This window comes from Ranitomeya imitator, chromosome 2 (assembly GCF_032444005.1).
Source record: "Ranitomeya imitator isolate aRanImi1 chromosome 2, aRanImi1.pri, whole genome shotgun sequence".
Taxonomy (NCBI): Eukaryota; Metazoa; Chordata; class Amphibia; order Anura; family Dendrobatidae; genus Ranitomeya; species Ranitomeya imitator.
Window position 1 is genome coordinate 226,686,504 of NC_091283.1, and position 27,561 is coordinate 226,714,064.

At 45.8% G+C, this 27,561-nt stretch overlaps 1 protein-coding gene across 4 annotated transcripts in view; it reads left to right on the forward strand.

Annotated features, from left to right (window-relative positions):
• Window positions 1-27,561, forward strand: part of NHSL2 (NHS like 2) — a 522,837-nt gene that overhangs the window by 225,417 nt on the left and 269,859 nt on the right. The window contains exon 1 of one of the 4 annotated variants that reach the window (XM_069748660.1): window positions 23,897-24,395. The exons of the other annotated variants lie outside the window; for them this stretch is intronic. Coding sequence (XP_069604761.1) covers window positions 24,359-24,395 — 37 coding nt within the window. The 5' untranslated portion in view covers window positions 23,897-24,358. Of the gene's footprint in view, window positions 1-23,896; window positions 24,396-27,561 lie in introns of those variants that run through there. 4 annotated transcript variants of the gene reach the window in all.

Genomic DNA, 27,561 nt, shown 5'->3' on the forward strand with positions numbered 1-27,561 from the left:
TTACAGGAGCCTTGTTTCTATAACAAAGGTATGATTCTTGGCCACAATTGTTCCATGAATACCACTTCTGGCCGGACTTCTCCATGTGGTAGATGGCTGTAGCTGAAACCCACTGATTACTTCTACTTCTGAACTTATGCACTGCTGAACATCTTAAGATTTATGATGTATCTTTCATCTGTTAAATTAATTTCCCTTGGCCAACTACTGTGTCTACAGTCCTCAATGTTGTTCATTTCTTGGTGCTTCTTTAAAGGAGCTTGAAAAAAACACTTCATGAAAGCCCAGTGGGCTCTGAAATCTTTGCCTGGGAGAGACCTTGCTGATTGGTGACACTCGCTTGGCAACGGGATTGAAACACACAGGAAACAGTCTATTTGGTTTATTAATTCCGCATAAACCACATAACATAAAGTCCATTTCATTACATCCACGAACATATCATGACCACCAGTCTGTTCATGTAGTAGATAAACCTCTCTGCCGTATATTACAACCCCCTTGTCTGAGGTTACCTTCCAGGAGCTCCCCTCCTCGCTCTGACTCCTTCTCAGTCCTGGCTTCCCCAACACAGAAGCCATCCCAGGCTCTGCAGGTACACGGTCTCACCACGTGCTATTCAGGAAGTCTGTCCATTACTGGGACCTTCCACCACCGACCATCCAGGTCCATGGTCTCTCCATGTGCTCTTCAGGAAGTCCCCACTCGCCAGAGCATCCTACACAGACCTGACCTCTTTAAGGACCTTAGAACACAGCTCCCTCTGACCATTCAGGTCCATACACTCTGAACCCAGAGACCATGTGACCCAAACCCTGGTCAGATTATGTAGCTGTAACCACCCCCATAGGTGGGAGCAGTGTGTGGTTAGTCATTCCCGCCCAGCTCTCAAATACTTGTGGGACCACAGGTCCCAAAGCATCATTACTGGCTTACAGCGCAGAGGATCTCCTCTGCGACACATACCGGCCGTTCACAATGACGCCGGTCACTGTCTCACTATCGCCATTACTTAAGCGACTGCCATGCACTCCCATGGCCTCAATATGCCTCTGTGCATATTCTGAGGAGAACATACAGCGCCCCCTAGCTGCAACAGGGGTCGCTGCCTCACACTACCCTATATATTGTTGATTTGCTTAAGCTTGCTATTAGCATACAAAACAGAGGAAAAAAAATGTGGCACTCACCCGATTTCTTCAGCTAGAAATGTGTCCTTTATTTAACACATAAGTGAAAAATAACATTCTTCGGCTTTCACAGGAGTAGGTGAGGGAGCGGGGAGTGAAGAGACTGGACAACGGCCGTTTTGCGCACTAGCGCTTCCACGGGTATTTTTTTAAACACTCTTATGTTGCAGTATTTTCTCCATACTGTCACGATAATGCCAAAAATGTCATATTGTGAGTTTAGTTTCAGAAGGTTACATGGCTTTCTACACACACACACTGCAGCTTCGACCCCCCCTTTCTCCCCCCTGCATTAGCTCATACCACAAACAAAGCCCTATGGCAGAGACACTGTATAACTTGATACTAATGTGTGAGCAGGGTGTGGCTTTTAAACTGCAGGCAACCAATCCTGTAAAGCCACTTGTTCCCCCTCCCCTTACCCAAAGAATTCCTTTGTCTGGGGGATTCCAAAAACGTAAATAACTGGGAAAAGAGTGCATATCATTACTCAGCCCACTCAGTGATGTCTCGACAGAGGGCATATCTTCACCCCTTCTGAGTTGGGAGTTAGTTTTAGAGTTGGTCCATGAAGCGAGCTAACAACAGCTCTACAAAGCTGTGCTCATGCATCTGGATGTATCTCCTGAGCACACGGCTGCCATTTTGTTATGAAATGATCTAAATGACCTGTAAGTGTTTTCTTTCAATGTTCATCCTATTTTATTTTGTAATCTGCAATGTACACATGATTTTGTCTTCTTTGTAATATATTTTCTACTTTGTTAACACTGCCTAACTATTTATGGAGTAAAATATATAATTTACTAGCTGTCTCCTCCTGCTCTATGAACAAACGGTGTGTCCTCTGAAGTGAATCACGCTACTGATTTGGGTTGGCTCCGGACCCGGTAACCTTTGGTGGATTCGGAGCTGGTGGCAGCATACTTTGTTCTGTGCGACTGGGAATCTTTGTAGCGATGGCGGCGTTGATAATTATTGTTCCCGCCTGTGTGGGAGTAGTTACAGTTTTGGCCAAAAGTATTGACACCCCTGCAATTCTGTCAGATAATACTCAGTTTCTTCCTGAAAATGATTGCAAACACAAATTCTTTGTTATTATTATCTTCATTTAATTTTCCTTAAATGAAAAAACACAAAAAGAATTGTCCTAAAGCCAAATTGGATATAATTTCACACCAAACATAAAAAGGGGGTGGAAAAAAGTATTGGCACTGTTCAAAAAATCATGTGATGCTTCTCTAATTTGTGTAATTAACAGCACCTGTAACTTACCTTTGGCACCTAACAGGTGTTGGCAATAACTAAATCACACTTGCAGCCAGTTGACATGGATTAAAGTTGACTCAACCTCTGTCCTGTGTCCTTGTATGTACCACATTGAGCATGAAGAAAAGAAAAAAGACCAAAGAACTGTCTGAGGACTTGAGAAACCAAATTGTGAGGAAGCATGAGCAATCTCAAGGCTACAAGTCCATCTCCAAATACCTGAATGTTCCTGTGTCTTCCTTGCGCAATGTCATCAAGAAGTTTAAAGCCCATGGCACTGTGGCTAACCTCCCTAGATGTGGACAGAAAAGAAAAATTGGCAAGAGATTTCAACGCAAGATTGTGCAGATGTTGGATAAAGAACCTCGTAGAAAAACAAAAATAATTCAGCTCACCCAACAAGGTCCAAGTATAATGGAGACATCCGAGCAAGGATAAACGTCGAGCCAGTGACGTGGTAGATACAGGAAAACTCGAAGAAATCCAGCTCCAAGAAATAGAAATAATTCTTTGTTTAAAATTCGAAACAGTTTTATTCAAAAATTATCATGGCAAAAAATTCGACAAACAAGTGGCAGAAGAGAGGATCACATCTGAGCACTTCACTGAACGCGTTTCGAACACTATTGTGTTCTTCGTCTTCAGTATGGAGATGGAGCTTCAACATCTCCTTATAAATAAGATAAAACAGGTGGTGGAACAATTAACACATGAAAGCAACTAAAACACACAAAGAAAACCCAGGTGAAGTGACAAAAAAACATGACATATATCTAAATACAAATGAAATACATGAGAGTAAGAGAAAAACAGAACAAAAAAGAAAAAAAAAAGGAATAAAATGCAAAAATACAAAAATAATACAAAAATAATCATAAATATAATAATGATATTGGTTCGTTTCTAATACATATATCTAAACTTAATAATGCAGCATCATTTATTTTCTCAAGTTCAAACCCGAAGGTGCTCGAATATTTAGGCACAAAATCCAAAAAGCTTCCCTATCTCTTAGTGTTCTTTCTCTATTTCCTCCTCGTATGTTTTTACGGATATGTTCAATTGCATAAACCTTCAAAGATGAGGTGTTTCTATTGTGGACATGTATGAAATGATTAGAAGCACTAGAAACATGTCGGATTGTGGGTTGCCTGATGTCATATAGATGTTCCCGAAATCTATCCTTAAGTCTGCGTATAGTCGATCCTACGTACAATAAATTGCAAGATACACATTCAATAATATAAATTACGCTATCAGAATTACAAGTGACTTGTCCTTTTTTTATCCAAATGGACATTCAATGTGATGCGCTATAGTATTTTTTCATCAGTGACAATTAATAATTTCTTGTGGATCACCTCAGTTTTTGCTTTTTTCATATATTTTTATTTTTGCATTTTTATATTTTTCACACATGGTGTTATTTATTGATTCCTCTAGACAAGAACGTGCCTCCCTGGTGTTTCAATCAATCAGTAAAACCACTGACACTTCACCTGATATTCTTAAGGCTATGCTCTCTATAGAGAAATTATCTTTAAACGAAACTCCCATATGGTAGGGCTATACTACCCTCGAGAATTATTTATCGCAAAACATCATTCCGAGGTTTACGTATTAAAAAAATCCCAACCACTATAGCGAAAATTTTGTAAATGATTGGAACACCATTCTATCAGAATGTTCACTAATTATTAAACATGAGAACGAAGAGCTTTCGAGAATCAGAGTGGAATTAGATAAAGATATAGTGTCATTAAAATCTGTGGTAACTAATATGGAATTTGAAAATTTCCAAAAGGAACTAAAAGCCAAATTGTTTGCGTTAGAAGAATCTATCACAATGGTTAAGAAACGTAAGTTTAATAGAGACATTTTTGAATATAAAAATAATCAGGTTTACGAGTGGGGCAGGTGGGAGAGATATCCACTGACCCCGAAATCCATTTAAAAAAAACCGGATTGTACTTTCATTGCCTCACGTCGAAACCAAGTAACGTTTTCTTCTTCTGATCTTGAGTCTTCGGATGCTTCTTTAAGTTCTTCAATTCAAGACATTAATGTTAATCAAGCACCGTCAGGATCTAAATCACAAATGTGGTATTTTCGCAAAAATAAACGCAACAACCATGGCATTCCACAAAATGTTCCGAAAAACGCACCATGCGAAACCACCATAAACACGCCACTCATTTTTCAGAATCGCTGGAGGAGCCAAAACAGAACACAGCATTAGACGTAGTTAATCTTTCTTCTACGTTTTTTTCTAGTACGGACATACAACTTCTTTCTCGAGGACTACATTTTTCTCCTACTAACATGAGATTGGACTTATTCTCGACATTAAAAGATATTAATAAATTTGTCAGAGATTTAACTGTCAAAAAACATGTTTTTGAAGAAAATAAAGATGTCGCATTTGATACTATTACCTGTTGTGAATGAATTTGTGGGAAAAAAATTTCATGGAACAAAATGGACTTATGACACTTATGGATCTGGACACTGACCCTAATGTTTTGTCACCAACAAATACAGGACCTGCATTTAAAATAAAAAATCCTTTGTTTTATCCTGTACAAGCCAGGACTGACACCATGGATTGCTTCCAAGAAATGATAGAAAAGAAAATACACCGGCTAAGTCTACAATCTGATCATCATCATTGTAATTCTAATTTAACTAAATCGGAGCGTGAGTCTCTTGAAAAAATTAAAAACAACCAGGACATAATTATTAGAATGTCAGATAAAGGAGGCTCAGTAGTCATTCTAAATAAATCCGATTACTTTAATTCTATTAATGATATACTAGGCAATAAGGAAAGTTATTTGCCTTTAAACTCTAACCCGACTATGGAGTTTTCTTTTTTGCTGAAAAATTTAGTAAACGAAGGTGTTTCATGGGGTATTTTTTCCAAACAACAAGCTGAATATATTTGTGTCGACCATCCCAAAATTCCAATACCTCATGCTCTACCTAAAACCCACAAAGAGATTTTTTCCCCCTCCCTTGCGTCTTATTATATCGGGCATAGGTTCATACAGCGAACATTTGGGGGAATGGCTGGATTCGATGTTACAACCCTTAGTTCAACGGGTACCGGGGTATATCAAAGACAAAATGACATTCTTAGCATGTTTCACAATGTGATTTGGGATTCTCAATGGTCGTGGTTGACGTGCGACGTTGTTGCTCTATATCCATCAATTCCTCATAAAGTTGCTTTTTATGCTGTACAATTCCACCTGCCTAAGTATAGTAATTATGCTGATGATCTTCAAATGTATATTATTTTAGCACTGTCTTTTCTGCTTGCTCATAATTATTTTTTATTTCATAAGACATTTTTCCTACAATTAGGTGGAGTTTCGATGGGGGTGAAATTTTCCCCCTCGGTGGCAAATCTGGTCATGTCGTGGTGGTGGGAGAATTACATCTTCAATGCAGACAATCCATTTTTTTAATTATTTTTGTATTTTTGCATTTTATTCCTTTTTTATTCTTTTTTGTTCTGTTTTTCTCTTACTCTCATGTATTTCATTTGTATTTAGATATATTTCATGTTTTTTTGTCTCTTCACCTGGGTTTGCTTTGTGTGTTTTAGTTGCTTTCACGTGTTAATTGCTCCACCACCTGTTTTATCTTATTTATAAGGAGATGTTGAACCACCATCTCCATACTGAAGACTAAGAACACAATAGTGTTCGAAACGCGCTCAGTGAAGTGCTGAGATGTGATCCTCTCTTCTGCCACTTGTTTGTCGAGTTTGAATTTTTTACCATGATAATTTTTGAATAAAGAACCTCGTCTAACATCCAAACAAGTTCAAGCTGCCCTGCAGTCCGAGGGTACAACAGTGTCAACCCGTACTCTCCGTCGGCGTCTGAATGAAAAGGGACTGTATGGTAGGAGACCCAGGAAGACCCCACTTGTTACCCTGAGACATAAAAAAGCCAGGCTGGAGTTTGCCAAAACTTACCTGAAAAAGCCTGAAACATTTTGGAAGAATGTTCTCTGGTCAGATGAGACAAAAGTAGAGCTTTTTGGGCAAAGGCATCAACATAAAGTTTACAGGAGAAAAAAAAGAGGCATTCAAATAAAAGAACACAGTCCCTACAGTCAAACCTGGCGGAGGTTCCCTGATGTTTTGGGGTTGATTTGCTGCCTCTGGTACTGGACTGCTTGACCGTGTGCATGGCATTATGAAGTCTGAAGACTACCAACAAAGTTTGCAGCATAATATAGGGCCCAGTGTGAGAAAGCTGAGTCTCCCTCAGAGGTCATGGGTCTTCCAGCAGGACAATGACCCAAAACACACTTCAAAAAGCACTAGAAAATGGTTTGAGAGAAAGCACTGGAGACTTCTAAGGTGGCCATCAATGATTCCAGACCTGAATCCCATAGAACACCTGTGGAGAGATCTAAAAATGCCAGTTTGGTGAAGGCACCCTTCAAATATCAGGGACCTGGAGCAGTTTGCCAAAGAAGAATGGTCTAAAATTCCAGCAGAGTATTGTAAGAAACTCATTGATGGTTACGGGAAGCGGTTGGTCGCAGTTATTTTGGCTAAAGGTTGTGCAACCAAGCATTAAGGTACCGTCACACTCAGCGATGCTGCAGCGATATAGACAATGAGCCGATCGCTGGAGCGTCACTGTTTAGGTCGCTGTAGAGACGTCAAACACAGCAACTCCAGAACGATGCAGGAGCGATCCAGTGACGTAATGGCGACTCACTTATCGTTCTCGCTGTTTGTTAGCTCCATGTAAAACATTGCTGGCATCGTTGCTTTTGCTGTCAAACATGACGATACACGCCAACCTGACGACGAAATAAAGTTCTGGACTTCTTAGCTCCGACCAGCGATGTCACAGCGGGATCCAGATCGCTGCTGCGTGTCAACAACAACGAGATCGCTATCCAGGACGCTGCAACGTCACGGATCGTTGTCGTTCTCTCATTGTAAAGTTGCTTAGTGTGAAGTTACCTTTAGGCTGAGGGTGCCAATACTTTTGTCTGGCCCATTTTTGGAGTTTTGTGTGAAATGATCAATGTTTTGCTTTTTGCTTCATTCTCTTTTGTGTTCTTTCATTTAAGACAAATTAAATGAAGATAATAATACCAAAGAATTTGTGATTGCAATTATTTTCAGGAAGAAACTGAGTATTATCTCACAGAATTGCAAGGGTGTCAATACTTTTGGCCACAACTGTATATTGCCTTCGCTGCAGCGTGCCCAATAGCCAGTACATAGCACGCAGCCTTTCTGTTGACTAATTACCGTACCCAAACAACCCTGGTTCGTGACAAATTGGTGAGAGTAGTGGGGACGATAAAGATATCCTCCCCGGGATCCCTGACCTATTTTTGGGATCCATGACATATTGTTGGCAGCACGGTGTGGATTGTGACACATACAGTACAGACCAAAAGTTTGGACACACCTTCTCATTTAAAGATTTTTCTGTATTTTCATGACTATGAAAATTGTACATTCACACTGAAGGCATCAAAACTATGAATTAACACATGTGGAATTATATACTTAAAGGGAACCTGTCACCCCCAAAATCGAAGGTGAGCTAAGCGCACTGGCATCAGGAGCTTACCTACAGCATTCTGTAATGTTGCAGATAAGCCCCCGATGTATGCTGAAAGATGAGAAAAAGAGGTTAGATTATACTCACCCAGGGGCGGTTCCGCTGCGGTTCTGGTCCGATGGGCATCGCGGTCCGGTCCGGGGCCCCCCATCTTCTTACGATGACATATTCTTCTTTTCTTCACGCTGTGGTTCCGGCGCAGGCGTACTTTGCCTGCCCTGTTGATGGCAGAGCAAAGTACTGCAAAGCGCAGGCGCCGGGAAAGGTCCGAGAGGCCCAGCGCCTGTGCACTGCAGTGTCACGATTCCCACTGTGCTGACACCAATAGGTCACGGATCGTGGGTGACCTTTGGCCCGTACATGGCTATCACATGTGCAGGTGGGCTTATCCTAGTTATCCCTCCACTGCTACAATGTGATGGAAACACAAAAAGGCTATTGACCTATCAATTTACCGCAGGGGCTTATTTTAGTTATCCCACTGCTGCTACGATATCACGAACTGCAGAGATTTATGTATATCCTGCTTTCCAGTTATGCTTCGGAACTTGCAGCTCTTACCCTCAGGTCAGTCAGGGAACTACACCAGGGACAATTAGTCGCCGGACGGGCCGCTTCACTGTGGACTGGCTAGCAGGCACGCTGCAGGGAGGGAATTATAAATTATAAACCCACCTAGCCAAGAGCACACTTCGCTGCCACCAGCTCAGATTTCTCACAGAGAGGGGTTCGAGCCAACCCAAATTAGTAGTGTAATTTCTTCAGGCACGTGAAAATTCGCACAGCGCATGGAAAAGACAAAATTAGTAATTTTATATCTTACTCCGAAAAGGTAGGCAGTGTTTATAAAAGGTATATAAAGATTTTACTATATGAGACAATTTAAAGTATGTACAGCAATTATAAAATAAACAGGGATTAACGAAAGATAAAACTCACATTTTGCTTAAGTCAGTTCAGGCTAACCAGGCTGGTAGGCGGAGCCCAAATATCCCAGTGCATCAAAAGGTCTTTCTGTAGTGAAATTCCAGGCAAGACTGAAGGCTGGGTTAAGAGCAGTCACTTATACCTGCAGGCTTGTGACATCACTAAAGAGGCTGGTTTGCCTTCACCCTCCCCTCTCCTCAAATTTACAGATTGTACCAGCAATACTTATAATTCTCATATCGTGGCTTCAGAACATGGCAGAGTCACAGCACCCCATCATTCATCTTATATTATAATTTGCTTTCTAATTATACCGCACTCAGACTAGTTGGTCCACACGGTTCAGGAGAAATCCGCACTTTGTACTCGTTTTGTTTAGCTGCTAGCGCTAACATTGATTGACAGATCTACCGATGGGAATTTGCAATATGTACTCCGTAGTTTTCTAGCCCAAATCGGTGGCCCAATATCTTACTATAATAGAACAAAGAACCTAAAGTCTTTTGAGAGAGACTAGACCAGTTTCAGCTGGTACTAGATAGGAGAATTGTCTATTGCAGCTACAGAGGTCATAAAAATTCTTGTGGGGAGAGGGAATGAGAGGTTTAGAATTCACATACACACACAGCAGAAACAAAGAGAGAAGGGGGGGTCAGAGCCCGTAGCCTGCGTGATAACAGGGAAAATGAAAAATCCTACTCCATTTTATACATTATTGTGACATGCAGTACTTTGCTCTGCCCTCAACAGGGCAGGCAAAGTACGCCTACGCCGGAGCCGCCGTGTGAAGGCAAGAAGAGGACGTCATCGAAAGAAAATGGGAGGCCATGGACCGTACCGCCTCGCCTATTGGACCAGAACCGCAGCGGGACCTCCCCTGGGTGAGTATAATCTAACCTCTTTTTCTCATCTTTCAGCATACATCGGGGGCTTATCTACAGCATTACAGAATGCTGTAGATAAGCCCCTGTTGCCGGTGGGCTTAGCTCACCTTCGATTTTGGGGTGACAGGTTTCCTTTAACAACAAAGTGTGAAACAACTGAAATTATGTCTTATATTCTAGGTTCTTCAGAGTAGCCACCTTTTGCTTTGATGACTGCTTTGCACACTCTTGGCATTCTCTTGATGAGCTTCAAGAGGTAGTCACCGGGAATGGGCTTCCAACAATCTTTGAAGGAGTTACTAGAGATGCTTAGCACTTGTTGGCCCTTTTGCCTTCACTCTGCTTTCCAGCTCACCCCAAACCATCTCGATTGGGTTCAGGTCTGGTGACTGTGGAGGCCAGGTCATCTGGCGTAGCTCCCCATCACTCTCCTTCTTGGTCAAATAGCCCTTACACAGCCTGGAGGTGTGTTTGGGGTCATTGTTCTGTTGAAAAATAAATGATGGTCCAACTAAACGCAAGCCGGATGGAATAGCAGAATAGCATGCTGCTGCAAGATGCTGTGGTAGCCATGCTGGTTCAGTATGCCGTCAATTTTGAATAAATCCCCAACAGTGTCACCAGCAAAGCACCCCCACACCATCACACCTCCTCCTCCATGCTTCATGGTGGGAACCAGGCATGTAGAGTCCATCTGTTCACCTTTTCTGCGTCGCATAAAGACACGGTGGTTGGAAGATCTCAAATTTGGACTCATCAGACCAAAGCACAGATTTCCACTGGTCTAATGTCCATTCCTTGTGTTCTTTAGCCCAAACAAGTCTCTTCTGCTTGTTGCCTGTCCTTAGCAGTGGTTTCCTAGCAGCTATTTAACCATGAAAGCCTGCTTCACAAAGTCTCTTACCAGTTCTTGTAGGGATGTGTCTGCTGCTAGAACTCTGTGTGGCATTGACCTGGTCTCTAACCTGAGCTGCTGTTAACCTGCGATTTCTGAGGCTGGTGACTTGGTTATACTTATCCTCAGAAGCAGAGGTGACTTTTGGTCTTCCTTTCCTGGGGCTGTCCTCATGTGAGCCAGTTTCTTTGTAGCGCTTGATGGTTTTTGCCACTGCACTTGGGGACACTTTCAAAGTTTTCCCAATTTTTCAGACTGACCTTCATTTTTTAAAGTAATGATGGCCACTCGTTTTTCTTTACTTAGCTGCTTCTTTCTTGCCATAATACAAATTGTAACAGTCTTTTCAGTAGGACTATCAGCTGTGTATCCACCAGACTTCTGCACAATGCAACTGATAGTCCCAACCCCATTTATAAGGCAAGAAATCCCACTTACTAAACCTGACAGGGCACACCTGTGAAGTGAAAACCATTCCCGGTGACTACCTCTTGAAGCTCATCAAGAGAATGCCAAGAGTGTGCAAAGCAGTCATCAAAGCAAAAGGTGGCTACTTTGAAGAACCTAGAATATAAGACATAATTTCAGTTGTTTCACACTTTTTTTTTAAGTTTATAATTCCACATGTGTTAATTCATAGTTTTGATGCCTTTAGTGTGAATGTACAATATTCATAGTCATAAAAATACAGAAAAATCTGTCAGTACTGTACCTACCTAAATCTTTCCCACAGTAGCATAGCTGTCCTGTACAGAGGGTTCCATTGTGAAATCCAAAAGATTCTGCCCACTGTTTTTCAACAATGATGGTAAAGTACTGTATAATAGTATATAACATAACATTAATAATTGCCTGGCTGCCCTGCATCTCCCCTCGCTCAGACACTGCCATGGGAAGTATTCATACACCCGCAGTCTAAACGCTGGCTGCATGGTATCTGGCACCTGATAGACGTTTTACTGACCACAGTCCCCAACATAGCTCTCCAAAAACACAAGGTAGAAATAGTGTACACTAGATGCTGGTGGTCAAATATGAGACCTGTGCACTAATTACATACCAAATTATGGAAAACTAATAAAAGAAAGTCACCGCGCTGTATAGATAGAAGTGTTTGTATGTATATAAAGCTTAGAGGTATAAACAATACAGGAAATCGGGTGAAAATAAGATAATGGAAAAATGGTGAAATGTAGAAGAGAAATAAGTGGCACTCACCACTAGCGCATCTTTTTGTGCTTTTTAATTCCAAGATCCCATGCTAATGACCAGGTCAGCGCCAGATGAAGTGTTATTATAGGCGAAACAGCTATATTCCAGGCAGTGTGTTTGCACATTCAGTTCCCATGTGACTGTGGAGTAACAAATCACAAACTATTGCGCCAGTGGTGAGTGCTACTTTCTTCTCATCACTTCTGAAGGTTGTATGGCTGCACAGTTGTGCTGCACAGTTGTGCTCCACCACATCTGGCGATCTCTTGTAACCAGCATTGCATACTCCAGTGGTGTATACTGGTCGCAGTGCCGATCTTTCCAATGAAATGTAGCCTGTACACTGCTGGAGGAAAGATAGTTGTATAGTGATTTCACGCGAGTCTGTGTGCAAATTTTGGATACTTCCGCGGGATTTAATTGCGGATTGTGGTAAAGTCCTCATGTGTTAGGCATATGTAGCTCTACAGCCTGTGGCGACATTTTTGTATTTATTTCTTTATTTTACAATGTGGCTTCCTTTGTTTCATGCCATATTCTAATTCAGTCATTGTAAAATTAATGGTTTCATCCCATGTTGGGCTGTAAATTCCTCAGTCTCCTAAAATATTTCTTGTATTTGAATGATAAAGTTCTTGCTGAATGGGCCGGCCAAGAGGGAGCTCACTACATGTGGATTTATACATCCCAGTACAGCTTAATAGTAGCTACCACCGGTATCCGGCTCTCCCCAGTGGTGTACAGCTCAGTAGTAGCTACCTCCAGTATCCAACTCTCCTCAGTGGTGTACAGCTCAGTAGTAGCTACCTCCAGAATCCGGCTCTCCCCAGTGGTGTACAGCTCAGTAGTAGCTACCTCCAGTATCCAACTCTCCCTAGTGGTGTACAGCTCAGTAGTAGCTACCTCCAGTATCCAACTCTCCCCAGTGGTGTACAGCTCAGTAGTAGCTACCTCTGGAATCCGGCTCTCCCCAGTGGTGTACAGCTCAGTAGTAGCTACCTCTGGAATCCGGCTCTCCCCAGTGGTGTACAGTTCAGTAGTAGCTACCTCCGGTATTTGGATCTCCCCAGTGGTGTACAGCTCAGTAGTATCTACCTCTGGTATCCGGCTCTTCCCAGTGGTGTCTGAAGCCCTCAGCCCTGGTGCAGCTCAGTAGTAGCTACCTCCGGAATCCGGCTCTCCCCAGTGGTGGTATACAGCTCAGTAGTAGCTACCTCCAGTATCCAACTCTCCCCAGTGGTGCACAGCTCAGTAGTAGCTACCTCCGGAATCCGGCTCTCCCCAGTGGTGTACAGCTCAGTAGAGGCTACCTCCGGAATCCGGCTCTCCCCAGTGGTGTACAGCTCAGTAGTAGCTACCTCTGGAATCCGGCTCTCCCCAGTGGTGTACAGTTCAGTAGTAGCTACCTCCGGTATTCGGATCTCCCCAGTGGTGTACAGCTCAGTAGTATCTACCTCTGGTATCCGGCTCTTCCCAGTGGTGTCTGAAGCACTCAGCCCTGGTGCAGCTCAGTAGTAGCTACCTCCGGAATCCGGCTCTCCCCAGTGGTGGTATACAGCTCAGTAGTAGCTACCTCCAGTATCCAACTCTCCCCAGTGATGTCTGAAGCCCTCAGCCCTGGTGCAGTTTTGCCTTTCTGACTGTTTTTGTGTATATTTTTGTGTGTTTTGCACTTTTCTTGTTATTTTTCCATTTGCAACCTTTCTAAGTCTGTTTCATATGTCCTCTCGAGCCTTGGTTTGTTGGTTTCCGCTTTGTGGAGAGTTTATTAATTCCAGACATTTGCGCCTTTTAAAAACATAGCAGCCCCCCTGGAGTATCTTTGAGTGGACCAGTATGTTGGCGCAAACTTTGAGCCACTTTGAGAAACGTGTGACTTTTGGTGGCAAATAAAATTTCAACACCGAAAAAAACATTATTTTTAACTTTCCGCCAAATTCATGAATCCTTCCCCCCGGAATTGATGAATCGGGGCCTCAGTTTTATCACCAATAGTAATTAGTGATAAGATAATTTATAAAATTCATAAGCAACAAACCTACAGTCATGGCCAAAAGTATTCACACCCCTGCAATTCTGTCAGATAATAGTCATTTTCTTCCTGAAAATGATTGCAAACACAAATTATTTGGTATTATTATCTTCATTTACTTTGTCTTAAATGAAAAAACACAAAAGAGAATGAAGCAAAACATTGATCATTTCACACAAAACTCTAAAAATGGGCCAGACAAAAGTATTGGCACCCTCAGCCTAATACTTGGTTGCACAACCTTTAGCCAAAATAACTGCGACCAACCACTTCCGGTAACCATCAATGAGTTTCTTACAATGCTCTGCTGGAATTTTAGACCATTCTTCTTTGGCAAACTGCTCCAGGTCCCTGATATTTGAAGGGTGCCTTCTCCAAACTGCCATTTTTAGATCTCTCCACAGGTGTTCTATGGGATTCAGGTCTGGACTTATTGCTGGCCATCTTAGAAGTCTCCAGTGCTTTCTCTCAAATTATTTCCAGTGCTTTTTGAAGTGTTTTGGGGCATTCACCTGCTGGAAGACCCATGACCTCTGAGGGAGACCCAGCTTTCTCACACTGGGCCCTACATTATGCTGCAAAATTTGTTGGTAGTCTTCAGACTTCATAATGCCATGCACACGGTCAAGGAGTCCAGTGCCAGACGAAGAAAAGCAACCCCAAAACATCAGGGAACCTCCGCCATGTTTGACTGTAGGGACCGTGTTCTTTTCTTTGAATGCCTCTTTTTTCTCCTGTAAACACTATGTTGATGCCTTTGCCCAAAAAGCTCTACTTTTGTCTCATCTGACCAGAGAACATTCTTCCAAAACGTTTTAGGCCTTTTCAGGTAAGTTTTGGCAAACTCCAGCCTGGCTTTTTTATGTCTCGGGGTAAGAAGTGTGGTCTTCCGGAGTCTCCTACCTTACAGTCCCTTTTCATTCAGATGCCGACAGATAATACGGGTTGACACTGTTGTACCCTTGGACTGCAGGGCAGCTTGAACTTCTTTGGATGTTAGTCGGGGTTCTTTATTCAACATCCGCACAATCTTGCGTTGAAATCTCTTGTCAATTTTTCTTTTCCGTCCACATCTAGGGAGGTTAGCCAAAGTGCCATGGGCTTTAAACTTCTTGATGACACTGCGTGCGGTAGACACAGGAACATTCAGGTCTTTGGAGATGGACTTGTAGCCTTAAGATTGCTCATGCTTCCTCACAATTTGGTTTCTCAAGTCCTCAGACAGTTCTTTGGTCTTCTTTCTATTCTCCATGCTCAATGTGGTACACACAAGGACACAGGACAGAGGTTGAGTCAACTTTAATCCATGTCAACTGGCTGCAAGTGTGATTTAGTTATTGCCAACACATGTTAGATGCCACAGGTAAGTTACAGGTGCTGTTAATTACACAAATTAGAGAAGCATCACATGATTTTTCGAACAGTGTGAATACTTTTTTCCACCCCCTTTTTATGTTTGGTGTGGAATAATATCCAATTTGGCTTTAGGACAATTCTTTTTCTGTTTTTTCATTTAAGACAAAGTAAATGAAGATAATAATACCAAATAATTTGTGTTTGCAATCATTTTCAGGAAGAAACTGAGTATTATCTGACAGAATTGCAGGGGTGTGAATACTTTTGGCCATGACTGTAAATTGTGTGAAAATCACTTAGAGAGGAGACATCTCAGATAATGAAGAGTAGCGTCAATCTCCCATTTCATTGTATTAGTGAGTGGTCAGTGACACGGTCGCCATAATACGGTATGTGGGGGCCAGTAACACGACTCTCAGGAGGGCAAAGCTGCCAGACATGGCGTCTCCACCGGACATCACAGGCCCTGCATCTTAGTGAAGGGCTGCCGGACATGGCGGCTCCACTGGACATCACAGGCCCTGCATCTTAGTGAAGGGCTGCTGGACGTGGCGGCTCCGTCAAACAACACAGGCCCTGCATCTTAGTAAAGGGCTGCCGGACGTGGCGGCTCCACCGGACATCACAGGCGCTGCATCTTAGTGAAGGGCTGCCAGATGTGGCAGCTCCTCTGGACATCACAGGCCCTGCATCTTAGTGAAGGGCTGCAGGACTTGGCGGTTCCACCGGACATCATAGGCCCTGCATCTTATTGAAGGGCTGCTGGACGTGGCAGCTCCTCTGGACATCACAGGCCCTGTATTTTAGTGAAGGACTCCCGGACATGGCGGCTCCACCGGACATCACAGGCCCTGCATCTTAGTGAAGGGCTGTTGGAAGTGGCTGCTCCACCGGACATCATAGGCCCTGCATCTTATTGAAGGGCTGCTGGACGGGGCAGCTCCACTGGACATCACAGGCCCTGCATCTTAGTGAAGGGCTACCTTACGTGGCAGCTCCACTGGACATCACAGGCCCTGCATCTTATTGAAGGGCTGCCGGACGTGGCAGCTCCGCTGGACATCACAGGCCCTGCATCTTAGTGAAGGGCTGCTGGATGTGGCGGCTCCACCGGACATCACAGCCCCTGCATCTTAGTGAAGGGCTGCTGAACGTGGCGGCTCCACCAAACATCACAGGTCCTGCATCTTAGTGAAGGGCTGCTGGACGTGGCAGCTCCACCAAACATCACAGACATCACAGGCCCTGCATCTTAGTGAAGGGCTACCTTACGTGAAACTCGGCTGTGTTTCTCACATGTGTGATCCTGGCCTAAAAGACGTTCACGCTGTGTCAGTGGCTGAGGCCTCGTCCACAGTCTGTGGTGGGAAATTTTCTTGACAGGACGTGACAGTTTTTACATAGAGCATTACGCTAATAGCCGCAAAATAGATCTTGTACCAGTAACAGCAGCGATATAAGCCCTACTTAGATCCTACCCACGGCATGTGGACGTGGCTTCGGCCATATTTGGCTGCTGGTACATGGGATCCTTGCTGGAGTTGTGCTGTTTTTTTTTAGTTATTAAAAACACAAATGCAAACTAAGTAAGTGTTGTGGCCTAGAGGCATCATCTCTCCATAGTCTGTGAAGTCCTGAAATTGCTGCGATTGCCACGATTATAAGGGCAATCGTTATCTTTTCATTTATTGGAATCTGACTGCTAATACATGCTGCCCGATGCACTACTTCATGATTTCTGCCTGATCCACAGCTGCATGATTTCTCCCTGATTCACGGCTTTATAAATATCTGTAGTTTAATAGCTGCCTAGGAAACCAGTGGTGAGGTGGGTACCTGGCAGCTTCTCCGCACCGTCCGCCCTGGAGGTGTCTCCCCATATGGATGTAAGAGGGTGAACTGTAGTCCCACTGAGAGGGCACTAGGACCCTGTGGTTTTTGCCTGTTGCAGCAGAGGACGGACCGTGCAAAACTCCCGGAGACAATGTGTGCTGGGGGGTGGAGTCTAGTGTCTCGTGTGTAAAGTGAAACTACGAAGTGAGAGCTGAGAGAGAAAAGGCGGGAAGCAAAGGCAGAAGCTGCTGTGAGATCTTAAAAAGAGACTGTGTGTGGATTTACTGCAAGTGTTTTTGGAGGAAAAGAAGCTTTTGAGAGACTTTTTGTTGCTAACGTTCCCCTGGAGAAGAGCTAACCTTTTGTTTAACTCTGTGAGAGACTTGTGTTGCTAACGTTTCCTGGAGAGGAGCTAACCCTTTATCTAAGAAAAGACTGAGACTTTACTAAGAACCCAGTACGAATTTGGAAGTCTGTGGATTCCCTGTGCATTGAGTGGAGAAACAAGTCTGGATAGACTGCTGATACAGAGACGGACGGATTGTCGTGGAAGCATTCCTAGGAGCTACAGAAGCAGAGACAACATCGTGAGACCACTAACTAAGTCCCCGGCGTTTGGGCTCGGCATCGGCCGACAAGACAAGAGGAGCTTGCTGTAACTTATTGGCGCTGAAGATATGGACTGGCTGCAGCCTGTGCGGATTCCTGCCTGAGAGGAAATCCATCTCAGGATACGGTACCATAGTTATAGATACCCGGGTATCTCTGCTCAGAGTGTTAAATTGTTACTTTAGAGGTGTATCTTATATTAGAGTTGTGTAAGTTATACTCAGTGTGCCGTTCCAGGGCCTCCCCTTGATAACACTACATTCAATTTACACTTGTTCCTGTTTTTAGTTGCCTGTTAGGTAAATTTCTTACTAGTCTGTTGTAGTATACAGTTCTCAGGAGACCTTGGAGTGGCACAGTGATTTCAGCTGCTGCTGAGCTAGTGTATCTTTGGGGTGCATCTGCCTTAATATTCTCCATATTACCTTGATTATTTTGCCTTCGAGTAAATACCGTTGGAGATTTCTGCCTTGGTCTTGGTTTGTGACTCACTGGATCTTATTCGGACCTCTGGTCATTACATGGACACACAGGGAGATGACCATCCCTCCATAGAGGCCGCCAGGCCCCGCCTATCTGACTAGTTCCCTGTGCGGCTCCATCCCACAGAGCATCTGCACTCTTGGCCATAAAACAGTGCATTCTAATCTCTGTTTTTTTTCTGGGTTTTTGCAGCATTTTCAAAGCGTTTTACCGGCATTTGTGAAGCCTTTTTGGTGTGAATTACATGTGAGCCTTGTCTGCAGGACATGTTTAATACGGTTACCGTAATTTAGACCGTGCTCCCACCATGAATATTTGTGTCTTACAGCTCCAGCACATGGGATGGGATTTGTACAGGTCTCCACTGTGCTGATCTTATGCCCCGCATCTTCTGCCCGCGTCCTTTGCCCCGCTTTCTCTGCCTCGCGTCCTCTGCCTCGCGTCCTCTGCCTCGCGTCCTCTGCCCCGTGTTCTCTGCCTGTGTCCTTTGCCCCGCTTTCTCTGCCCTGCGTCCTTTGCTCTGCGTCCTCTGCTCTGCGTCCTTTGCCCCGTATCATCTGCCCTGCGTCCTCTGCCTCGTGTCCTCTGCCCTGCATCCTCTGCCCCACGTACTCTGCCCCGCTTTCTCAGCCCCGCGTCCTCTGCCCTGTGTCCTCTGCCCGTGTCCTTTGCTCTGCGTCCTTTGCCCCGTATCATCTGCACGTGTCCTCTGCCCTGCGTCCTCTGCCCCGTCCTCTGCCCCGCTTTCTCAGCCCCGCGTCCTCTGCCCTGTGTACTTTGCTATGCGTCCTCTGCCCCGCGTCCTCTGCCCTGTGTCCTCTGCCCCGTATTCTCTGCTCTGCGTCCTATGCCCTGTGTCCTCTGCCCCGTGTCCTCTGCCCCACGTCCTCTACCCTGTGTCCTCTGCCCCGCGTCCTCTGACCCGCTTTCTCTGCCCCGCGTCCTCTGCCCCTCGTCCTCTGCCTCGCATCCTCTGCCCCGCGTCGTTTGCCCCGCGTCCTCTGCCCCTTGTCCCCTGCCCCGCATCCTCTGCCCCGCATCCTCTGCCCCTCGTCCTCTGCCCCTCGCCCTCTGCCTCGCGTCCTCTGCACCGCGTCATCTGCCCTGCGTCCTCTGCCCCTCGTCCTCTGCCCCGCATCCTTTGCCCCGCTTCCTCTGCCCTGCGTCCTCTGCCCCTCGTCCTCTGCCCCTCGTCCTCTGCCTCGCGTCCTCTGCCCCGCATCCTCTGCCCCTTGTCCTCTGCCTCGCATCCTCTGCCCTGCGTCCTCTTCCCCGCGTCCTCTGCCCCACATCCTCTGCCCCTCGTCCTCTGCCTCGCGTCCTCTGCACCGCATCATCTGCCCTGCGTCCTCTGCCCCGCATCCTCTGTCCCGCGTCCTCTGCCCCGCGTCCTCTGCCCCGCGTCCTCTGCCTTGCGTCCTCTGCCCTGCGTCTTCTGCCCTGCGTCCTCTGCCCCGCGTCCTCTGCCCCACATCCTCTGACCCTTGTCCTCTGCCCCGCTTCCTCTGCCCTGCGTCCTCTGCCCCGCGTCCTCTGCCTCGCATCCTCTGCCCCTCGTCCTCTGCCCCTCGTCCTCTGCCTCGCTTCCTCTGCCCCTTATCCTCTGCCCCTTATCCTCTGCCCCTCGTTCTCTGCCCCTCGTCCTCTGCCCCTCGTCCTCTGCCTCACGTCCTCTGCCCTGCGTCCTCTGCCCCGCGTCCTCTGCCCCTCATCCTCTGTCCTCGTCCTCTGCCCCGCAGAGCCGTGTCACAGCTGCAACATGTCTACAAATACAAATACAAAATACAAATACAAAATTTGTACTTTTGAACTACACCTTTGGTTTTAACATATCATGTACTGGAAAACGGAAAATAAAATCCAAGTGTCTTGAAATTGTAAAAAATGGACAATTCCCCATTCGTTTTTTTTTTCTCCCATGATTGTGGAGCCTACTGAAACAGACTAAGGGACCTTTACAAACACTTAGGAGCCTTTATAGGTGTTTTTTTGTGAATTATTGTAATTTACTGAGAGAATGACTTTTGGGTTTTCATTGGCTGTAAGCCATAATCATCAACATTAACAGAAATAAACAGGTGAAATAGATCACTCTGTAATGATGACTCTATGTAATATATGAGTTTCACTTTTTGTACTGAAGAACTGAAGTAAATTAACTTTTTGATGATATTCTAATTTTGTAAGAAGCACTTGTATATAAGCCAGGTATGGCAGCACGTGGGGTAGATGCCGGTGTACCTGGAGCCACGGATGAGACATCTGTATCTGCGGCTGTATATCAGCAAGGTATGGCAGTATGTGGGGTAGATGGCGGTGTACCTGGAGCCTTGGATGAGGTATCTGTATCTGCGGCTGTATGGAGCCAGGTGTGGCAGTATGTGGGGTAGATGGCGGTATACCTGGAGCCACGGATAAGGTATCTGTATCCGTGGCTGTATGGAGTGAGATACGGCAGTACGTGGGGTAGATGGCGGTGTACCTAGAGCCACGGATGAGGCATCTGTATCTGCGGCTGTATGGAGCCAGGTATGGCAGTATGTGGGGTAGATGGCAGTGTACCTGGAGCCACGGATGAGGCATCTGTATCTGCAGCTGTATGGAGTGAGGTATGGCAGTATGTGGGGTAGATGGTGTACCTGGAGCCACGGATGAGGCATCTGTATCTGCAGCTGTATGGAGCCAGGTATGGCAGTACGTGGGGTAGATGGCGGTGTACCTGGAGCCACGGATGAGGAATTTGTATCTGTGGCTGTATGGAGTGAGGTATGGCAGTACGTGGGGTAGATGGCGGTGTACCTGGAGCCACGGATGAGGTATCTGTATGTGCGGCTGTATATCAGCCAGTTATGGCAGTACATGGTGTAGATGCCGGTGTTCCTGGAGCCACGGATGAGGCATCTGTATCTGCGGCTGTATATCAGCAAGGTATGGCAGTATGTGGGGTAGATGGCGGTGTACCTGAAGCCACGGATGAGGTATCTGTATCTGTTGCTGTATGAAGCCAGGTATGGCAGTATGTGGGGTAGATGGCGGTGTACCTGGAGCCACGGATGAGGCATCTGTATCTGCGGCTCTATGAAGCCAGGTATGGCAGTATGTGGGGTAGATGGCGGTGTACCTAGAGCCATGGATGAGGCATCTGTATCTGCGGCTGTATGAAGCCAGGTATGGCAGTATGTGGGGTAGATGCCGGTGTACCTAGAGCCACGGATGAGGCATCTGTATCTGCGGCTGTATATCAGCCAGATATGGCAGTACGTGGGGTAGATGGCGGTGTACCTGGAGCTACGGATGAGGCATCTGTATCTGCGGCTGTATGAAGCCAGGCATGGCAGTATGTGGGGTAGATGCCGGTGTACCTGGAGCCACGGATGAGGCATCTGTATCTGCGGCTGTATGAAGCCAGGTATGGCAGTATGTGGGGTAGATGGCGGTGTACCTAGAGCCACAGATGATGCACCTGTATCTGCGGCTGTATATCAGCCAGGTATGGCAGTATGTGGGGTAGATGGCGGTGTACCTGGAGCCACGGATGAGGCACTTTTACCTGTGGCTGTATGGAGCCAGGTATGGCAGTATGTGGGGTAGATGGCGGTGTACCTGGAGCCACGGATGAGGCACCTGTATCTGCGGCTGTATGGAGCCAGGTATGGCAGTATGTGGGGTAGATGGCGGTGTACCTAGAGCCACGGATGAGGCACCTGTATTTGTGGCTGTATGGAGCCAGGTATGGCAGTATGTGGGGTAGATGGCGGTGTACCTAGAGCCACGGATGAGGCACCTGTATCTGTGACTGTATGGAGCCAGGTATGGCAGTATGTGAGGTAGATGCCGATGTACCTGGAGCCACGGATGAGGCATCTGTTTCTGCGGCTGTATGGAGCCTTTGTGGAGATGAATGTTTATTTTCACCTTTGAACAAATGAGGCAGTAAAGTAACAAAGTGTCATTAATTAAATAATGAAGCCCTGGAAGGTGTTCTGGCAGCTTAGAAAGTGTGAGGGAAAGCGAGCATTTTACAATCCCAAATGGTGGTGTTAATGAGGCTGTGATAGTGGCGCTGTTCACACCCGGCTGCAGATATCCTCTGCATTCAGCGATGGGACGCATGAGCGCGGAGAAGCATACGTACTGATGGGATTGCTCACCGGGATACTGCGTATTGCTCCATCATTGGGAGGGTGAACAACTTCCTTGTCTCCCAGATGTCGTGTCTGTGAGGTGGGATTAGAGAGCTGCTCTGCTTCTCCGTAATGGACGGGCTTGTCCTTAGGAAGGTCATCAACATTAGATCAGTCAGATGTTACCTGGAGCTGCCCCGTTTCCCTCATTATTCCCGCTGTACCCTTCAGTGCCGGTCTGGTCTGTATAACCGGACAGTGCTTGGTGTGAGGCCACGTTCCCACCAGGAGTTTTTGGGAAGTTCTTGACGTTGCAGATGTTCTGCACCGTTCCTACACCTCTTAGGTGACTTGTGTCGTTTTTGATGCTTAGTTTTGTCCCTTGTTGGGGTGTCGTGTTATAAAGCGGCTCTGATATTTGGCATTGATAACTCCATTGATACATGTACCGATCACAGGCATTTCAGTGCATTTCCGGCGTGCACAGCTCAGGTACGTAGGAAATTGTGACATGTTCTGGACTCCAGCAGGTCAATGTCCATGACATCTCTATCCTCTCATCCACTTTTCTGGAACTGTAAGAGTGTTTGTACAGCAAAAATATATATGGCGCCAAAATCTCATTGTGGGAACTTAACCAAAAGGGGCTGCGGGTGCTGAGGGTCGGACCCCTCAGACATCTCTCGCCCACATTGCACCACTTGGTCCTGCACACATTTATGTACACACGTTCAGGATTTCTTGCAGAGAATTCCTGAGAAAAACCTGACATTTTCTGCAAGAAATCTGCATGCGTTTTTGAGGTGTTTTTTTCCGGACATTTCCCAATGCATTTTATAGTAGGAAATCCGCAAAATTAGTGAACATGCTGCGTTTATTACCGTGATGCGTTTTTTTCGTGGAAAAAAACGCATCATGTGCAAAAAACATGCGGAATTCATTCTAAATGATGGGATGCTTATTGTATGCAGTTTTTTTTGCGGTTTTATAGCGTTTTTATCGCGAAAAAAACGCAAAAAAACCGCGAAAAATCAGCAACGTGTGCACACAGCCACATTGATGGTTGATGATCAGCCCGGATACTAATCATGGTCATCACACATTGCATATTTCCATGAACGGCCATTACACAAGTACTGTTACTAATGGACCCAGTGCTCATTCCGGGATTACGCTGATACTTTCTGGCTGGACGATTCATCACCAGATACTATTTCTTGTGTATTATTACATGCAATTAGAATTCTATCTATAATGTACTGATCCTGATCATATGGAAAATCTGGCTGCACATACAGTAAAGCGGAGCCCTGCTGGAGGCGTTATCACTGGAGGAAAGCACTACGTTATGTGAAGGAAGGAAACATAGGGTGGGGGAAACAATAGTTGGGGAGAGACGTTTAATAAAACACCAAGTTCCTTCCTCTCCTCCCCCCCCACATTTTCTCTGTACGACTGAAATATCCCTCGCTCCTCTCACAAAGCAGGAGTCCTGTTCAGAAGACAGTCACACTACTGTACAGAGGACATCTTCTCTGGGTTCTGAGCTCCACCAGGGGCCTGGCTCTTCTAGAGTCCTGCAGGATCCATGGATGGACCTGGAATCTTGATGTTCAGATGGGAGCAGTCAGAGATGAGTGTAGCCCCAGCCATTCATTTCTTCCATGTGCCATCTATGTAGCTGGTGACCAGCGCTCGGTCCTCAATGGATTATGTTCTGGAGACCATCATTTTCCATTATTTTGTGTGACATGAACGGATCCGTCCGCTAGCTCAGGAGGGTGTGGTGTACGGCTGAGCAGCTGTCCTTCCTGTCACCGTCCTCCTTTTGGGATCTATCTTGGGAAACAAACAACAATCAGTTTGATAGAAGAGCAGTAGACTGGGAGCAGTGGGAATACTGGGATCAGAGAAATTACTTCCTATGTGCCATACAGGATGGATAAAGCATTGACAAGCATCTCACGTGGCAAAGGTAAGGGGCATGTATCCCGAAACCTAGAAAACTACAAGTCTGTAATGTCCTGCACTAATCAGGCGCAGGGATATTCATCTAAACTGAGAGGCTGGAACATCCGTATGTGCTTTATACTCAGATTTAATATTGGTACCACCATACCCCAAAGCCAGAAGTGTTTGTACCTGCCTGACGCAGGATGGAGGTGAAACCCCAAAGCCAGAAGTGTTTGTTCCTGCCCAAAGCAGGATGGAGGTGAAACCCCAAAGCCAGAAGTGTTTGTTCCTGCCCAAAGCAGGATGGGGGTGATACCTCAAAGCAAGAAGTGTTTGTTCTTGCCTGATGCAGGATGGGGGTGAGACCTCAAAGCAAGAAGTGTTTGTTCTTGCCTGATGCAGGATGGGGGCGATACCCCAAAGCCAGAAGTGTTTGTTCCTGCCCTGTGCAGGATGGGGGCGATACCCCAAAGCCAGAAGTGTTTGTTCCTGCCTGATGTAGGATGGGGACGATACCCCAAAGCCAGAAGTGTTTGTTTCTGCCTGATGCAGGATGGGGGCGATACCCCAAAGCCAGAAGTGTTTGTTCCTGCCCTGCACAGGATGGGGGCGATACCTCAAAGCCAGAAGTGTTTTTTCCTGCCCTGCGCAGGATGGGGGCAATACCCCAAAGCCAGAAGTGTTTGTTCCTGCCCTGCACAGGATGGAGGCGATACCCCAAAGCCAGAAGTGTTTGTTCCTGCCCTGCGCAGGATGGGGGCGATACCCCAAATCCAGAAGTGTTTGTACCTGCCTGACGCAGGATGGAGGTGAAACCCCAAAGCCAGAAGTGTTTGTTCCTGCCCTGCACAGGATGGGGGCGATACCTCAAAGCCAGAAGTGTTTGTTCTTGTCCTGCGCAGGTGGGGGGCAATACCCCAAAGCCAGAAGTGTTTGTTCTTGTCCTGCGCAGGTGGGGGGCGATACCCCAAAGTCAGAAGTGTTTGTTCCTGCCCGGTGAAGGATGGGGACAATACCCCAAAGCCAGAAGTGTTTGTACCTGCCTGACGCAGGATGGGAGCGATACCCCAAAGCCAGAAGTGTTTGTACCTGCCCGAAGTAGGATGGAGGTGATACCTCAAAGCCAGAAGTGTTTGTACCTGCCCTGCGCAGGATGGGGACAATACCCCAAAGCCAGAAGTGTTTGTTCCTGCCCTGTGCAGGATGGGGGCGATACCTCAAAGCCAGAAGTGTTTGTACCTGCCTGATGCAGGATGGGGACGATACCCCAAAGCCAGAAGTGTTTGTTCCTGCCCTGCGCAGGATGGGGACGATACCCCAAAGCCAGAAGTGTTTGTTCCTGCCCTGCGCAGGATGGGGACGATACCCCAAAGCCAGAAGTGTTTGTTCCTGCCCTGCGCAGGATGGGGCGATACCTCAAAGCCAGAAGTGTTTGTACCTGCCCTGTGCAGGATGGGGACAATACCCCAAAGCCAGAAGTGTTTGTTCCTGCCCTGTGCAGGATGGGGGCGATACCTCAAATCCAGAAGTGTTTGTACCTGCTCTGTGCAGGATGGGGGCGATACCCCAAAGCCAGAAGTGTTTGTTCCTGCCCTGTGCAGGATGGGGGCGATACCTCAAAGCCAGAAGTGTTTGTACCTGCCTGATGCAGGATGGGAGCGATACCCCAAAGCCAGAAGTGTTTGTACCTGCCCGGTGAAGGATGGGGGCAGGACCCCAAAGCCAGAAGTGTTTGTACCTGCCCGAAGTAGGATGGAGGTGATACCCCAAAGCGAGAAGTGTTTGTTCCTGCCCTGCGCAGGTGGGGGCGATAACCAAAGCCAGAAGTTTGTTCCTGCCCTGCGGTCCTTGTCAGCCAGTGTAACTAGCATCGCTTGCCTGTAAGCACATGGACGTGGGAGGATAGGTTTCTCTCATGTACACCGACATCCTAGATGTGGAGGAGAAGACTGTGGGTGCTGTTGCCATAGCGACACCTCAAGCTTCTCTCTGGCGTCTCCACATTACTGAACTGCAAAAACATAGATGGATTTTTCCACTGAACCTTTGCTGGGGTCGGTTGTTTTTGCTACAGGTCTAAGACAAATATGACTCTGAACTTGGCTCTGACACCATGACTTGTGAATGCAATATGTTGGTTTATCAATAATCAGAAAATGTTCTTTTTATTTTTTAGCACTTATGATTCATGAAGGCAAATCTCTGTTTACATCAAAGTGCATGGATAGTAAATGTAATGCCATATCGGAAAAATCAGCAAATCAGTCCCAGTAATATAACGTCCCAGTAATATAATGTAATATAATGTCCCAGTATTATAATGTTTTATGTATACATTTTAGTCAATGAAATCAAAATTCAAAACACATTCATCAATATCTACCACCAAAAACCTCCCACATACTGGACAGGCTGTAGAATGTATTGTTTTAAAATATATATTTTATTTACCGTATATCAAAAGTTAAAACTAACTTTTAATACACAAAATTGTTGTAATGATGCCTCCTATCTAAAAGAGATCAGATGCGGTTCCACAAGCATCTAATATATAATTGCCAATTGGCTCTGTCTCAGCTTCTGGCGATTGTATCGCTATCCCACAATCCACCGCGGCTGGAAGGCCACGAACTGCGCATCCACAAGTGACAATAACGTCACCGCTATTCCAGTCGGGAGATCGGCAGCGCCAGCCACTCCTCTCCCGGCTGCTCACATTGGAACTACGCCGACTGCCACATTGGAACACTCAAGTTATGGGTATTCCAATATGGCGGCCGGGATTCATATCCCCCGCCAAGCCGCGCGGCACCGCTCACTTACTGAGCTCCCCTGGCCTCAGCCAATGAGCGGCGCGGGATTTAAATCCCCACAGGGGAACAATTTGAAAAAAAATTTCTGTTGAGTTAGGTTTTTGAGCTGATTTATACTAAAATTGGCATGCTGATTCCAAAAATGTAGTCAGTTTTTTTTCTAGCACGTCAAGTTTTTCCTACACAACTTACCTGCCAGAGAAGCACAATTGCACTGATATCTGTAATAAGACTTGTTATCTGATTACAATTCGACTCATATAGAGCTACGTGGCAACTTGTAAGAGTAGTCACAACTTTGTCATGCCTATTTCTTATATATTTCATTTTTTGTTCATATTTGTACTATTTAAAAAAAACAAAAACACTTTTTAG